We start from the raw sequence: 17,567 nt of genomic DNA, 5'->3' as shown, positions 1-17,567 counted from the left end.
AATCACATGAGATATGCGTGTGCACCTCTGCGTTCAGTTGCTTGCTAACCTTCAAAGCGTTTGGAGTTACGTCGACCACTTTCACTTGTTTAGAAGAATTAATCCCTTAGATATGACAAGATATACTGGAGCTGTTAAGTACTAAAATATTCCTGTTAATCTGGGACCTGCCAGACTCAGCGAGGACCCAGAGGAACCCAGGCATTTATGCTAATTTCGAGTTGACATCGTCTTGAGAAATGGCGGGAAAACACTCCCACGAGAACGATAGTCAGGAAAACGTTGGAAACATGGCGGAGGTAGGCCACGATGAACAAGATAAACTCCTCGGGGACGATGATTAAATCGACCATTCCTCAAAAACAAAACCTGCCGCTTCAGAAAAAGACCAACGACACGTTGGAAGCGACACTTCTACAACTGAATGACAACATGTGCTCAGTAACTAAGTCGATGAGCGCCATGTAAAAAACTCTTGAACGGTCTGCTGATGGCCAGAGACCTTCGAAAAGGCCAAGAGTTAATGGATTGTCTGACACAGACACCGATTCAAATAAGGACACTTCCGAATTTTCGGAAGATGACAGCGTCGAGCTACTTGGAGGGGAGAAGAGTTGCCCGACTCAGGACTCGAAAAATGATCTGATCGACACGATTACAAATGATCTCAATGCAGACGAGCAAAATGACTAAGATGTATCGGATAAGCTCGCCAAACTCATTAATAAGAGATGGTCGGAGAAATTAAATTCAGATAAACTGTCTGAGAAATTAAAGAAACATTCCCGACCCGGGAACCTTGGTAGTCTAGTTGCCCCGCGGGTGAACCCTGAAATATGGGAAAACATGAGTCATGTAGCCAAACGAGAGGACCTCAGATCAGCCAATACTCAGAACAACTGCTCACTGCTTTGAAAAAATAGTTGTTAAGTACGCTTTGTACTTGATTTAACCCCAGTTGTTAACAGAGTAACTATTACAAAACGTTATTCATTTTATGACCAGGTTGTTTTATAAACATAAGGTGTGATTAAAACTCTGGTTTGCTATTGTCAAGATATGGTCGACTTCGTACGGTCACATGCTTTCAAGTCTCACGTGATTTCCTTGTGACATAGACCGGTGACGAAATTGAATTGAAAAATTAAACGAGACTTACCTGTCAGTTGAAGTTTGATTAAGATCCTGAGTCACTGGTCGGGAGCAAGGGAGTCACGTGCCCACCCTGTTATAAACATTTTATGTTACATGTACACGTTTGCTTCTGGAGTAAGGCTATTTAATAACCCTACCCATCTTTCTATGTGACCGGTATGTCTTTTCTTTGGCATCTGAACGCAGAGGTGCACACGCATATCTCACGTGACTTCCTTGCTCCCGACCGGTGACTCAGAAGCTTAATCAAACTTCAAATTACAGGAAAGTCTCGTTTAATTTTCAATTATTAATCGATCATTAAGTTTTTTTTCATGTTTTTATAAATCCCTCTCAGATGGGTTTAGACAAAGCACTGACCCCCTTACTGACCCCCTACTGACCCTCCTACTAACACCCTACTGGCCCCCTTACTGACCCCTACTGACCCCCTACTGACCCCCCTACTGACCCCCTACTGAACCCCTTACTGACTGTACTGACCCCCTTACTGACCCCTACTGACCCCCTTGCAGACACCTACTGACCCCTTTACTAACCCCCTTACTGACCCCTACTGGCCCCCTTTCTGACCCCCTACTGACCCCCTTACTGACTCCTTACTGACTCCTTACTGACCCCCTTACTGGCCCCCTTACTGACCCCTATTGACTCCCTTACTGACCCCTACTGACCCTACTAACCCCCTTACTGGCCCTACTGACCCCTTACTGACCCTACTGACCCCTACTAACCCCCTACTGACCCCCTACTGGCCCCCTACTGGCCCCTAGGGACCCCCTTGCTGACCCCTAATGACCCCTACTAAGCCTCTTACTGACCCTTGCTGACCCTCTTACTGACCCGTACTGACCGCCTTACTGACAGTCTACTGAGCCCCTATAAAATCCATGGTAAAAGAAAATTTAAAAGAGCCATAGACTAATAACGGGACCGGTTCAAGTTTATTAACAAATTGATCTTACCCGAAATTTCCAAGATGGCAAACGCGTTGCGGATTTGTCACTCTCTTCTCCTTTGATTGTAAGTGCAGGTTTCTTTGCAGAAAATCAGGCACAGAGTAAGTTGGAAATAGCATCAAGTATGGTAATTAATGAATACGAGTGAAATTAAGGATTTACACTTCGAGTGATACTGAAAAATTCTCTCAAAATTACGTGAGCCTTTAGGCGAGTGCAATTTGAAAGAATTTTCAAATACAGGGACGATGGCAATTTTTCTGGTAGATGCAGTTTAAAACTATGTTGATTTTGGAACCACGTGTTGTTGTTTTCAGTCTTCAGGGCAATGATACTGGGTTATCGGGGTTGTTTAACCATTTACACGGAGAAACCGTTTCGTCAATGGTTTGTGCAAATGATAAGCAGAAATGCCTGATGGCAATTGCAAGTTCCGTTCGAATTGACCATTTACCAATTACTCAGAAACCTCTCAATTTACCAAACGAGGCTAGGACGAGTTTAACCTGATCATACATTCCAAGATGGCGTTGAAAAATTGCAAATGGTAAGCCCATTTCAGTTGGAAATTTGGACTACCTTTCAAGACGTTTCGTTAATATAGAAACTTTCCCTGGTGTTCGCGCAAAAATTTTCTTACCGTTCACAATCTGACTGAAATTTGAGGAATTTTTTTGGGTAAATGGTAAGTAACCCGGACCTCACATTCAGATGTAATGATCAAAAAGAAGAAGGCACCCTCTCTCTATTAAAAGCCCTCCCTTGAGTTACCAAATGTAAGTTAGTAGCCCGAGTGCTGAATCACATCATCATGTTACTTAACACGTAATGAATTATGGCTAATATTATAAATATAAAACTTTTACACGCGATCTTGTTCACCTTTAGCATGACCCAGACACATGTAAATGTTCACCAGGCGGAAGTGATGGCAACTTTTTCATGTATTCACGAGCAAGCGACGGACATGAACCCAACAACTTCCTGTTTTCTCCATGTAGCAAACAGGAAATATCGCCCGTAATCTCTTCGAAAGGACAAGAGTGTTTCATTGGTCAGTTTGCCCATATCACTAGTCTCCTTCGCAGCCATTATTACGGTCGTCACGCAACGCTTTAGGGGAGAAGTGTTGCGTGAAGACCCATATAACGGCTGCGAAGGAGACTAACATATCACGCCCTTGTCTCGATACTTTATGTGATAAACTGTGCCCCTTGACATATCGAGAAGCGGAAAATCTCCTTGCAAGGTAAGTTAGAAAATATTACAACCCAAACGAAAGCAGAAAATATAGTGAACCAATCAAAACTAAAAGAAGCGAAGAAAAATGTGTGCGAGCGAGTCACAACTGGCATTGGTGATTGGCTGAAAAAGTGACGACAGTGTAAGAACAATCAGTATACATAAGAAAGCTACACGAAAATACACGAGCTACATATGAATTACATGACACTCAAGTGAGAACCGATTTTGTTTATTACAAAATGAAATGGTCCATGGAGGTCTTGCCACAATATTACGCTAGATCTGAGGCATAACGAGTGACGCAACACAAATACCGTAAAAAATTCTGAAACACCTTGTCATCTTTCCAAACAAATCTGCTTCTATGCTCCCTTTGGCAGCTCATAACAGTGGTTCGTACTGCGGAAACAAGATCGTGGAGGAGGGTGAGGAATGTGATTGTGGAAGGCCAGAGGAATGCATGGAGGTAGACAAGTGCTGTGTGGCGAGAGATGATGCCTTGAACATACCCGGATGTACGGTCAAGCAGGGAGAGCAATGCAGGTGTGTGTTACCCCGTATGTATGACTTTATAACGAGCAGCTTGCAAATTATCATCATCATCATCATCATCATCATCATCATCATCATCATCATTGTCATTATCATCATAACTTTGTTCACCATTATTGCTATGTATTGGGTCTGTACAGTTCTTCAAATCCTGGGTAGCATCTGAACTGCCAGACCTTAAAGCAGTTTAACAAAAAGCCAACCTGATATGTTGCTTTGCGTATGGGCCCTGCACCTGCAGTACAGCGCCAGTCAAAACTGAGCTGTCCTACAGAAACGACACGATAACAGTCTTTTTCTTCACAGCTAGCAAAAACTTAAGATTATGTTAAGTTGCTTTGACGTTTTCTTATGCTTAACTTAAGAATTCTGGGTTTAATTTGCCAATTAATAGCATATTTTGTTCAAAACAACACAACTATTATCCTATCTGGCGACAGCGATCGAAGAGCGAGTTGCCAAACGCTGGGAACCTAAGTTTGAAACCAAAATAATAATTCAAAAATTCAAAATTTTTATTTTTTCAATCTGGTATGGTTTTGGGAGTTATAAACCCTTTTTCTTGAATGTTTAATGCCATCTCCAGTAAGAAAAGTTGGCCGACTTCAATGCCTTTCCAGCTAAGATGTATTTTACGTCAGGACAGTACATTTTTCTCCGCCTTCTTAAGGGGGTCTTACCTTAAAAATAAGTTATAATTTTTATAAAACAACTTTGTGGGACAGTTTTGGTACACGTTATAGGACTTCGCAGTCTGACTTTACAAAATGAGCTTTTCCAGGTCACATGTCCCAATAGTTAATGAATAACTAGCTCCTAAGTGTTAAAAAGTGGTGTTGACCATTCACGCGATAACGTACAAATGAATGGTTCGAGATAATTAGGTAGTTAGGTGACTAACATGTAGGGAGTGGTTGCCCAATCTCCCGAGCCCAGGGGCTCATGATAGGAACTATTTACAATACTACATCATTGTACTCACAATTACTACATAGAGCACTTTTTCCGTGTTTACATAGCCTCATCTAAACACGAGGAGGGTTCGGAGAATTCGAGACAGTTATGCAAAACCGAGACGTAGTCGAGGGTTTGCATAACTTTCGAGAATTCTCTCAACCCCCGAGTGTTTAGATGAGGCTATGTAAACACGGAAAAAGTACTCTATTGCTTTTATAAATAATTCTCAAAAATACGCGCGAATCTAAAACGTCACAGCCGTGTCTACATACTCTCATCTAAACACACCTATCAACCAATGAGAGCGCGCGTAGTAGCTCAGTTATTTTATAAACAGAATTAAAATATCATATTCCTAAATGCAACTAGTTTTAATATTAAAAATTCGAGTTAGTATATACAGTTCATACACTGGCACCCTGCAAACTCCACACCATTCAAACGAGAACGAAGTTGTGCCAAAGTGGTCAAGGATTTTGTGATAGCTGGTAACTGGTTACACATGTGGGCAATCTTATACAGAAAGGAGTTGTGCATGACAAGGCTGTTATATGGTGATAGTACGACATTTAAGCCACTACCTCGTAAATTATCAAGAAGCATGGAATTACGTTCATCATGTCCATAAGCAAGTTGTCCAAGGGACAAACCTCAGAAAACAGTGTTTTGAGGGTTTTTTACTCGTGAGAATGGGAAAAAGGTTAACGACCTAGATAATTGTGTCCTTTACTAATCTCGAAAATTTGACAACATTCAGTTGAAACCCAATGGAGATATCGTGTGCAAAATATTGGTGACCTGTCTATCCGTGGATTTGGTCTTTTTGAGAAAATTATATAAGGCTTTAAAGTTTTACTTCGGTCTCAAATTAGCCCTGTGAATGGAGGGGGTGGGGCAGAGCTAGGGGGGAGGGGGTATATCGAAAGGTTTTACATAAATGTTTCATTAAATACCCAAATACACATCGGTCACAGAAATGTGAACTAAGTATAAGGGGCGTATAAGATGGTGGAGGAAATAATGTTCAGGATCAAGATGCAAAAGTCTCATAAGTACACATCTCTAAAGCTTTCCTGTAAAGTATTATTAAAATGTATTGAATTGAATCCATTTTGTAGGTGTTTTTGGACTGTAAGCAATCGTTACTATGGGTGTTGCTATCTCGAAACTATAGCTACAGTGTGCAGATTTCTTACTTTAAAAGTAAATCAAAGCGTAATTAGAGCAAAATCGTTTCAAAATACGTTTTGCAAATGGTCAGAGATGTAAAATCTTCATGTTTCGAAAAAATGGTTTTTTGGAGAAAAATTTATATCTGAGGGGTCAAGATCCCCGTAACCCTGATTGGTCAATTCAAATTTTAGTCACACCGGCCATTTGCAAGGGTGGAAAGAACTGTTCTAGTTGATTTCCATGAAGCTTTTGTTTTTCACTGACCTCTATCAAATAAATAAATAAATAAATAAATAAATAAATCAATAAATAAATAAATAAATCAATAAATAAATGACTTTTTTATTTAAGTGTCAAATGTATTTAGCGCTGTTGTGCTAATTGGGGACGACATTGTTAATAAATAAACAAATATTACAAATGAAACATAAACCTTTGTTTCTCTTTTCAGTTCTGTTGCCGGGGAGTGTTGTACTGAACAATGTACCTCAAAATCCAAAGCTCGTGTGTACCGAGCAGAAACAGAGTGCAGCCTGGAAACTACTTGTGAATATCCTTTGATAAGATCACGAAGAAAAGTTCCATATATGAGACAGTAAGCCAAATTTGATGCAAAAAAAAAAACCACAAAGTGTTTGAGATTTATCCAAACTGGTTGACAAAAGCCGATTTTGAACGGGGCTGAAATCGTTGCTGGTAACTTATAAAAATAGTTTTAGTGCTAGCACCAATCATGGATTAAGCTTGTTCAATAACTATTTGCACCCCAGGCAGACGGGTGTGAGCCGTGTTTCACCGCTTGACACCAGATCGAAGAGGTACTTTGGCCTCATAGTTAGTGCGCTCGACCCCCGATCGAGCAGTCCGGGTTGGTGTCCAGGCCGGGAACATTGTGTTGTGTTCTTGGGCAAGACACTTTATGCTCACAGTTCCTCTCTCCACCAAGGTGTTTAAATGGGTACCGGCAAATTTAATACTGGGGGGTAATCTTGCGATGGACTAGCATCCCATCCAGGGGGGAGTAGAAATACTCCTAGTCTCTTCGTGCTACAGAAACCGGGATAAGCTCCGGCCTGATAGGCGACTTGGCTAGTATCCAGACTTTACCTTACACCGGATCGAGCAGCCTGGGTTCCAAGCCTGGTTGGGATTGTTGTGTTGTATTCTTGGGCAAGACACTTTACTCTCACGATGCCTGGCTCCACGTAGGAGCTGGAGAAGAGAGGGGATACCTGCGATGGACTAGCATTCCATCGCAGGGTGGGAAGGGGGAGGGGGGAAGAGGCCAAACTCCTAGCAGTTTCATGCTTAGTGTCGAGGTTTATAGGCCTTTTTGGGGTGATGTGATTTTCTTTAATATATCAAACTGGTATGAATGGACGTTGTCCTGAAGCGGAGTCCAAGCCAAGCAATGTGACATGCAATGGAGGATCAAACACCTGTCTCCATGGCAGCTGTACTGGTTCAATATGTGCACTATATGAGACCACTGAGTGTGAATGCTACCAGAACACGGACGAAATGTGTCATGTTTGTTGCAACAACAGTCAGGTGAGTGACAAGGATTTGCAGTCTTTCAAATTGATATCGCTTGAAGAGACATTTTTACGGCTATAGCTGATGACTCTTCCTGGCTCTCATTTTGCAGATATAGCTTAACAGAGGTGAGAAACCCCTTTCCGTTCATTTCTTCTTTGATCCCGGTTGAGTTTAGTTCTCGTTTGTTCGTGCCTCTATAATCATTTTCTTCGTGCTCTTTTACCTATGTCATTATAAATTGAATTAGAGCGGTTTACATTTTAACATCAAAACTATTGCTTTTGCATTACTGCGCTCAGTGATTGGTTAAAAAGAAACTCGCACCACTTTTTAAACCAATCAGGAGTAACACTAAAACCAATATTGAATCCAACTGTCGCTTACACATGTTTTCCCGCGCTTCGTGCTGGCTACACGTAGTTGCTTCGAATTTTGATTGGTTCACTGGATTTTCTGTATCTTTATGATTGACTAGAGTGAGAACTTGTTATTTTTGATTTTACAATACTCAGTGATATAGATTTAATCAAGCCTAAAAGCAGAGCTCCTGATTACAATAAGTTAGCCATAAAGGAAAAAAAGGATTTGTTTTTCTTGGATCAGATACCCGTTGAATTGTTCGGCGTGTGGTTTTACATGCTTTTTCTAGTTAAAAACTTAACAAAAAGGAGACTATCAAATATAGCGCATCCAATTTTGTAAAAGTTACGTAAACGCAAAGTATTAGCGACTTTCCAGGAAACGATTATGCAAGGAATATTTTAGAAGAAAAGTAAGCAACGCACCAGGCGTTAATTTGCGCCGAAAAATTGTCTTCGTACGAATCTCCTCCCTTGCCCCCAGAGTAATATCAGTAACTTGAGCTTGCGATCCAATCTTCCGTGGGACCTCGAGCTCTAAAACTGCGCCCGCGATATGATGACATGATACTGATCAGCGGATACTTTATTTTGAAAGCTGTCAATTGACTATAACATGGATGTCCATGAAATATCAAAGATTTACCTATGGTTATGGTGCTACTCTCTTTTAGTTTTCAAGGTATGGGGCTCGGCTCGGCGCGCGTAGTGCAAGTGTCGTGCAGAAGTACTGACAATCACGTGAGAACCAGTTTTTCTGGTTCCGCTCGTGCGCCCTCGGGGCGCAGGGCTAGAGCTCCGCTAAAAACTGCTCTCTTGACTGATTTGGAATCTCATCTATAGAATCTCTCTTTCGCTTTTGGGAGAGGCTGCTCGTAGTCCTTGAGTATTCACGGGAAAAGGCCGACGATATTGCAGTACAGCAACGTTTTGTTTCCATTGTATTGTCATTGAATACTTTGACGCGAACCGTTTTCTTATTCTTAGGGTGAGTGCGTATCAGGCCAGGAGTTCCTGGGTCGAGTCGTTCTCAAGCCTTCCGGGAGCACTTGCAAGTCTCACCAGGGTTACTGTGACTCATATGGTGTATGTGTCATTGTGGACAATGAAAGTGAACTTAACAAACTCAGGGACACTTTCAGAGGATTCTTCGCTAAGACGGCCATGAGTGACATAACAAACTGGATAAAGAGACACTGGTAAGTCTTGCGCCTTCTGGTTTTGTTAGGTTTCACTGCAGTAAAACTTTGTGGATCATGGCCGATCAAGACAAAGATAAGTAAAACTTTCCAAAAGTTTTATTTGCTGTTTCATAAATAGATTCTTTAACTGAATTTCGTAATACAGCTCGGTCTCGGTATAAAGTCTTTAACAGGAACTAATGCACTTTTCATCATCTGGACCATCTGAACATACACAATAAAATCTTGCATTATCACGCACGACGCAGGACGCACGAGCCACGAACCACGAGCCACGAGCCACGAGCCACGAGCCACGAGCCACGAGCCACGAGCCACGAGCCACGAGCCACGAGCCACGAGCCACGAGCCACGAGCCACGAGCCACGAGCCACGAGCCACGAGCCACGAGCCACGAGCCACGAGCCACAATCTGCCGTTCATAAGCCATTTTTCTTCAAAGTGGCACATGAAAATATCAGCCAAAACTGGGTCTAATGGTGAACCCAAGGCTACACCATCAATCCGATCGCAGTAATGAGTCAAAAATGACCATCAAATATAAAATGGATCTTCTTAGTTTCAAACTCTGATAGATTCTGCTAAACAGAACGAGGTAATTGCGGAGAATCTGGGAGAGAATACAATCTGTTTTGAAAAATACGTGTTGTTTTATCAAGTGGTACATTTGTAAATAGAGGTGACATCCAAAGAGCTCATCAGAGCAGATTCTGTCCTTCACTTTGGTTCAGATAAGTTGATGACGCCTTCACAATGTTTGGCAGCAAAGACAATGCTACTGAGTTTTTAAGTATCCAAACGGTCGGCACGATAACATCAAATTGACCATCGAATTTAAAGAAAACAATAAGATTCCATTTCTAGACATCCTTGTCAAACGCTGCCCTGACAACACTTTCTTGACATCTGTCCACCGGAAGAAGACATTCACAGGCCTCTACACCAAGTGGGATTTATTCACACCTCGCAACTACAAAATCAACCTCCTCCGCACACTCACCTATCGTTGCTTCCAAATTTGCTCCTCACTATCTTTGTTAAAGCCGCATATATATAGAATTGACTTGACTAAAACCCTTTCACCCCGTGGGGGGCGTAGATCCTGAGGAAGTCTCTCCATCCCTCTCTGTATTGTGACTGTCTCTTTAACTGTTGCCAGTTGAAGTCCGCTTCTCTCATCTCCCCCTCCATTGACCGTCGCCAGCTGTTCGTTGGCCTCCCTCTGTTCCGCTTCTGCTGTGGGTTCCATCTCAAGGCAGGCTTGTTGGTGTTGGTATTTGGTTTGCGCGGAGTGTGACCCAGGCAACCACAGCGTCTTCTCTTGACCTGCAATTCCATTTTCTCTTGTCCTGTTGTTTGCCATAGGTCTTCGTTTGAGATGCTATCCGGTCAATAAATTTGTAGAATTGATCGGAGACACCGGTCTGAGTCTTTCTTGAGGCGGCTTTGGTTGTTCACCGGGTCTCAGAGCCATCCAAGAGATCAAAAAGGCAATAAAACATCTGAAAGTAAGTAACGCTCCTGGCGTGACCTGATGGAAAACCTCCAGAAACCGTAATGGCAATATATAGATTTAGCCAAGCCTGAAAGCGAAGCTGCTATTACAATAATTTAACCTGGTTTGAGCCTGCGATCCAGTACCCTACCTAGGTCATCACAGTAACCAAATCACAAAACGTTTGAAATACTGTGTAGACAACTTGTACTCTTACTCATTTTTCTCAGTCTAGGTTCCAGATTAGTTTTCAAAAATTTGTAACGGTCACTTTTGAGGATATATGTTGACTAGCAAGCGAAACGTCAAGCTCTGTAATAAAATGCGTTGGAATACAATGCTTATCATCGCTGTTTGTGCTATATTCCTAATCAGGATAGGTTCATGTATCGTAAGTCCCTGCTTTAATTTAACCGCAAAGAACAATGAATGGTTCTTATCAATTTTCTGTTGATCGTTATCACGACCCATGGACGATACATGTTTTAGCTACCCTTGAGCGACGGTGGTATTCATTGGTGTCCCATTCTGCACAACGCAGCACAGTTGGTGATTGCATACTTCCCATTATTACACTTCTAGAAGAGACAATGTACCCCCTCCCCCTATTAGTACTTCCTTGAAATACTGTTTTCGAAATTTACCAAGTGACTCGACGTGGAATAGCCTGCGAGCGCTTCCAGTTTTTTCGGCTCTTGGTTCACGCGCCGAGCAAAGCAAGACCCGAAGAAAGCGGATGCTCTCACAGGCTACATACAACTATGGCTGTTTTTCATACTTCCTTGTTATTAAACTTATAATACTGTGGAGCTTTAGGCATTACGTAGGTTATATGACAAGAGTTCAGGGCGGAAATACGTCATAAGCAAGCGCGAGTTTTGGCCGTGCGCAGGTTCCAAGTTTGAAAAAATGGCGGGAATTTCTTCGATCGTGTAAGCAAAACAAGTTACAAACTTTATATGCTTTCTCAATTTTTCTGGTAAGCAGCAACACTTAAAGTAACTAATGGAAAGCTGGTATATTGTTTCCGTGGGGAATCAATTTTTTCGGACAAAATTAACGTAAAGAAGGTTTTTGAGCTCGGCGGTACACAAGCTCTAAACCTAAGCCCGCGATATGGTCACGTGATACTGATCAGCGGATACCTTGGTTATACAGCTGTCAATTAATCATAGCATGGATGTCCAATATCAAAGATGTACCTAGGGTAATGGTACCACTCTCTTTCAAGGTATTGGGCTTGGCGTACGGACGTACGTAAGGACGTATGGAGAGTCACATGACAACCCAAACTTTTGAGATGGATAGGTTACTAAATTTTTGAAAGTATATGGAGCTCCTGGAGCTCTGCTATAAATAAGTCAACCTAACGACATCCTCGCCTACTTTATTAGCAGTCCGCCGTTCTTTCCACCATTGCAGCCGCATTATTACCTGAGCCCGCGAGTAGAGTTTGAGATGTGTAGAAAGCGGCGCAGTACGTTTTTCCATTCTGAGTGACAAGACATCGCTAAATTCAGTAGGTTTGTATCGGCCGCACAAGGCTGAGGAGGATTGGGATTAGTCAAAAACGTGGACTAAGGGAGTGGTGGAGAGGTTGGATTACTAACTATATGCATGACAATTTCTTCTAACAGCAAATCTGCTGTGTTTCAGGTATTACGTCCTAGTGATAATCGGCAGCATTTGTTCGGTTGCTATTGTTCTCCTCAAGTTCACTTCCCGAGGACGAAAATATCTCCAGCTTGCAAGGCAAGCTATTTTGCCACACATCGTCCAGAATCAGCAGCATGTACGTGTAAGAACCCCAGAATTTGTTGATGCCGAGGGGAACTATGCTATCATTATCATTATCATTATCATTCTTATTGTCGTTGTCGTTGTCAGTTTCATTGTCATTGTCGTTGTCGTTGTCATTGTCGTTGTCATTTTCGTTGTCATTGTCATTGTTGTTGTCATTATCATTGTCTTTGTCATTGTCATTGTCGTTGTCATTGTTGTTGTCGTTGTCATTGTCATTGTCGTCATTGTCGTTGTCATTTTCATTGTCATTGTCATTGTCGTTGTCATTGTCCTTGTCATTGTCAATGCCATTGTCGTTGCCATTGTCATTGTCATTATCATTGTCATTGCCATTGTCATTGTTATTGTCATTGTCGTTGTCGTTGTCGTCATTGTCATAGTTGTTGTCATGATCATTATCATTGTCATTGTCGTTGTCATTGTTGTTGTCATTATCATTGTCATTGACATTGTCGTTCTCATTGTCGCTGTCGTTGTCATTGTCGTTGTCACTTTTGTTGTGGTTGTCATTGTCATTGTCGTTGTCGTTGTCACTGTCGTCGTTGTCATTGTCGTTGTCGTTGTCATTGTCATTGTCGTTGTCGTTGTCGTTGTCGTTGTCGTTGTCGTTGTCGTTGTCGTTGTCGTTGTCGTTGTCGTTGTCGTTGTCGTTGTCGTTGTCGTTGTCGTTGTCGTTGTCGTTGTCCTTGTCCTTGTCCTTGTCCTTGTCGTTGTCCTTGTCCTTGTCGTTATCGTTGTCGTTGTCGTTAGGTTAATGCACTCAGCGAGTAAATTATCGGGATTTACCTGCACGAGTTCATTAACAATGAACGAGAAATTTCAATACCGCACGAGGCTTTGCCTCGTGCGGTATTGAAATTTCTCGTTCGGTATTGAAAGTTTCGAGTTCATTGTTAGTGAATGAGTACAGGTAAATCTCGATCATTCATGAGCAATGAGTGCGTTAACATTTTTATTATTCAAATTGAATACACTGCGCAAAGAAACACTGAATTGAAATCACTATATTTGAGTCGGCCGAAGCCATGGTGTAATGACAGTCGTGGGTTGAATTTACACTACGGCTATTACACCACGATAATGACGTCAAGGTGGTTGTCTCGTCACAACCCAGTATCACGTGGTACAAATCAGCCAAGCAGAAAATCTGAATTCGTATAGTGTATGAAAGTTGAATAATAATATTTGTTAGTTATATTAACTGATACGGCTACACCAATTACAATACTATTGTAGTTACTTTCATTACCTACAATACTTGTTATACAGTACAATTACTCACGCAACTTACAATGCTAATACTTACAATACTTACAATATAATATGATCACTTGTACTACTTACAACATAATTACTTGTGCTTCTTATCAATTCTTGCAAAGCAAGTAGAATACTACAGCATACTTACTTGCAATACACTAAAAAAATACCAGCTTACTCCTGTCAGTAAGTGATGAAAATACACACCTCTGTATATAAGCGCCTAGTGTCTTTTCTTTTCGTTTCCATTTTCGTTTTCATGCAGGGAACTAGGATCAAGTTTTCAAGATATTACGAAAAGGGCAGCAGACGCTCCCACTTCTTAAAGCGATTGTAGTTGTATTATTTTCTGTTTCATAAATGTGTTTTAAATACAGTAAGAGATTGTTTAGTTTTGGAGAACGGTTTTTCTGTCTATATAAACAAATATAATTTTTGGTATTTAAGTAAGCAGCAGAGGTCAACTTGAAGTTTATGTTTAGAGCTTTCTGGCCTTAGACCCAGCGCTGTATCTGGCTTTAAGGGTCCCTCTTTTGCAATGACTTGGCAAGACTGTAGCCATACTTTCAAATTGGTCCAAAACATTTGAGTTCTCTGGCAACCCAAAATAAATGCAGCAGTTTCTATGTTTCTCATTCACAGAATCAGCAGCATGTACATGTGAGAACCTCTCAATTGCCTGTTGACGAATTTGTGGATGAAGAGGGGAAACTGGGCACCAGTAGCGGAGACAAAAATATGGGAGAAGCTGATGCATACGAATCACGTGAGTGAATAGATATTATTGAATAGTTTAATGAAACATAGTCTCTGATGACAAATCATCGTTCCAGGAATGGCTCACCCGCAAGAAAATAACTGAACAGACTTTCTAGGTGTAGGTTTCTCTACCTTGCGCTCTTCACACTCGAGTTTTGAGCGTTGCAGGCATGTTTCTCGCTCTGAGTTCGGCTTTCGCAGCTTGACTTGTGTGTTAGTCTAAAAAAGGAATAGAGGGAGAATTTAGGGCTTTGGCTCGGATTTATGAATTTTGAAGTACAGCTAGAGTTGTGCGGAAACGCAGAAACTTAACAGATTACGCAGAGGTAGCTGAACCTATAGGATTTCTTGCTATTATTATCTACTATGATTTCCTAAACTGGAGTTTAAATGTGTTTAAACATGTTCGGGAGAGATCTACGTCTCGCACTTTGGACAATGACCACACTACGCCGGAGAAATTTGAAAACGCAGCTTTATTTCTACGATTAGGCCTACCGTCCACAAAAATAAAAATTGTTGGGGATCACTGTACTTGTTTTCGGGATAAGGAACGTTAAAGACCATGAGTTTTGTAACACCGGCAATATTAGCTTACAACTATCAGCCATAGAAAAGCTACACTAGAGAAATTTAGATCAGGTAAACGTACTCAACTCAACACAACTAAGTATGTTAAGTAAACTGTTGGAGCTGACGTCGTTTCTTGAGGTAGAATAGGCCTAAAAAAAGTGTAAATAGTAGCGTTGCCCGTCCACATTCGAAGAAACCTTCGCTCGCACGAGAGCCGCAAAAGCGAAATATTTGTAATTTCTCATGGACACATTTTTCCTGTTTTCTTTTGTTGTTGTTGTTGTTGTTGTTGTTAAAATGGATAAAATCGAAAAGGAGTTGATTTATGGAAGGAAAAAATGGGGGTCACCGAGCATAGAAGAGAGTAAATTGCAGGCGAAGTTAGCTCACCCGGTGTCAGCCTGCGTAGCAAACGTCTGCTACGCAGGCTCAGCACCTGGTCCCAAGCCTTATGCGCGCTTGATGTATGGCGTGACGTGACGTTGCGACATTAATTTCGCGCGCAGAAAGGATGCGCAGTAAGTATGGGCGCGAACGTCCTAAATTATACGTTGATCGCTGGAATTACCGAAATTGTCACCTGTTCCCGCTGCGGTGACTGCGATTTTCCCCAGCGATTCTGATCGCCGCGATGCAAAAACAAAATCGCAGATATCTGACAACGTCAAAAATCGCCAGCGATTGGCAAAAATAGCCTAGTGTGCCCGCAACAGACGGCGACAAAATTCGCCTTGCGACTTTCCCTGGCGGTCAAATTTGCTGCGATCAGTGTATACAGTCGCCTGTTGAAACTAGGCTGCGTGACTTACGGCAAGGAAATTACGTGAAAACCCCAGCTCGATCTAAAGTAAGCACCTCATTGTTTGTTTTTTTTTCAGATGAATCCCGTTTGCGGGCTTTATTTCCTGATGCGACCAGCAGTGATTTAATCAGTGCTATCCTTCATTCTTCATCTGAACAAGCTGCGATCAACAGACTCCTGGCTCAGGGATATGTTATGACTGAATATTGAAACAGGTATGTCGACGCGTATTAAAATTTGACGACGCAATTTGAATAGGCATCGTCTTTAGCCGTAACTGTTTAAGGGTCCCTGGGTTGTGTCGCACCATTGACATCACTGCCTATGCTAGTGAGTATTGGTTTTTCCCATGCCACCCTACCCACGGGAAGGAATCGTTAACGTGCATTGTTTAACTGTATCCAATCAGACCGAGGCTAGGAAACAGCGATTTCCCTCCAGCACAACTTTTTGTCGCTGCGCATTCTGAGAGCTTAAAATATCGAGGCATGGGTTTTGTGCCAAGGCTAGTAGTGGGCTGTATGGATAAAATTTCGACTGAAAGATACAAGAAGATTTGCGAAATTTTCCTCTTTTCTGTTGTTTAGTTTGGTGGCAGAGCGATGGGATTTTTAGATCGAAAACCACCTCGTCGCTGGAGCTGTTCCAACGGCATCGGGAACGTCGTTAAACAAAAGACTTAATGAGCAGAACAATGGCTGTGCACGCGCCTTATAATTCTTAGCACATTTCTTTGCCGTCCGCTGTAAATCAACGACGTGAAATGACTAAATTCTGCGTTGTCTGGAGAACGTGAACCACAACGGCTAATATTTTAAATTTCTTTTTTCAAATTTATCGCTGTGTTCCAGTTGCAGTTTCGTGATAGTTTTTACAGTGATAAACAAGGTTAATGACTTTAGAGTATTGGGAGATTCGTAGGTAAAAGATGCAATCATTTTTTAATCGAAGTTGTCTTCGGCATCGCCGTCCTGGTTACTTAAATCCCCTATTATATGTATACACCTTATTCCAAAATGGCTGCCATTTAAGTATTCTTTTGTTTACTTGCAAATTAGCCCTGGTTGCCTCGTTCTTAAACTCGAAATTCAAAAGAATATTTTCCCTTAAACGAGGCAACAAGGGCTCATTTTCAAGCAAACAAAAGAATACTAAAATAACGGCCATTTTGTAAACAGCAAACGTAAAAATCTTTCAAACCTGCTGAATTTGGCAATTTTGGGCCATGACAACGACTTTACATAGTTTAGAAAATACATTTACTTTAATTCAGCAACTATTTGTTCATATTTTCGTGATTTTATGCAGTTATGCAAAGTGTTCTGTAAATCCCATACATTTGCTATAAAAATGTCAATGTGCACAGTACACAAACACTTTGTCGGGCCTCCTGCTATACCCAAAGCTCTTAAATGTCTTTTTCAAAAGTGTTTTTTTTGAATGAGCGTTCCATATAAACACGAAAACTTAAGTAAAAACCCGGCACTTTTTCAAGAAAATAGATTATGCTGATGTTATTCTGTCGGATACCTGACTGCGGTCCCAGAATTTTGTAGTTGTGACTGGTCGTGTAATACATGTGCCTATGATTTATAAATTTATGGAAGGTTAATTTTTAATATCGCTCAATACTTTGCTTACTTTTTCTTACAGGTGACTTTCTCCTTTTGTTCTGAAGGGTAATCAAGGCTTCCAGTAACTGTGAAATGATATTAAAAAAAAACACGTTTTTAA

The 17,567-nt window shown here is 41.4% G+C and overlaps 2 protein-coding genes across 3 annotated transcripts in view; both read left to right on the top strand.

Moving 5' to 3' along the window:
* The window catches only part of LOC149107945 (disintegrin and metalloproteinase domain-containing protein 10-like), an 8,627-nt gene extending 5,196 nt beyond the window's left edge, over window positions 1-3,431 (top strand). For both annotated transcript variants that reach the window (XM_089296015.1, XM_089296014.1), the window contains exon 7: window positions 3,003-3,431. In XM_089296015.1, coding sequence (XP_089152141.1) covers window positions 3,003-3,233 — 231 coding nt within the window. In that variant the 3' untranslated portion in view covers window positions 3,234-3,431. The remainder of the gene's footprint in view (window positions 1-3,002) is intronic.
* On the top strand, window positions 3,269-17,567 carry LOC110059090 (disintegrin and metalloproteinase domain-containing protein 10-like). The gene is made up of 8 exons (XM_089296016.1): window positions 3,269-3,902; window positions 6,493-6,591; window positions 7,409-7,592; window positions 8,927-9,138; window positions 12,293-12,428; window positions 14,342-14,465; window positions 15,910-16,048; window positions 17,487-17,567. Exons 1-7 carry the CDS (start codon window positions 3,724-3,726, stop codon window positions 16,041-16,043), a joined length of 1,068 nt encoding a protein of 355 aa, XP_089152142.1. The 5' UTR covers window positions 3,269-3,723; the 3' UTR covers window positions 16,044-16,048; window positions 17,487-17,567.

The sequence above is a fragment of the Orbicella faveolata genome, unplaced genomic scaffold (genome assembly GCF_042242905.1).
Source record: "Orbicella faveolata isolate gen_17 unplaced genomic scaffold, um_ofav_v1 contig_26, whole genome shotgun sequence".
NCBI classification, from domain to species: domain Eukaryota; kingdom Metazoa; phylum Cnidaria; class Anthozoa; order Scleractinia; family Merulinidae; genus Orbicella; species Orbicella faveolata.
Note: the sequence above shows the minus strand (reverse complement) of the source record. Positions and strands in the feature narration are given on the sequence as shown.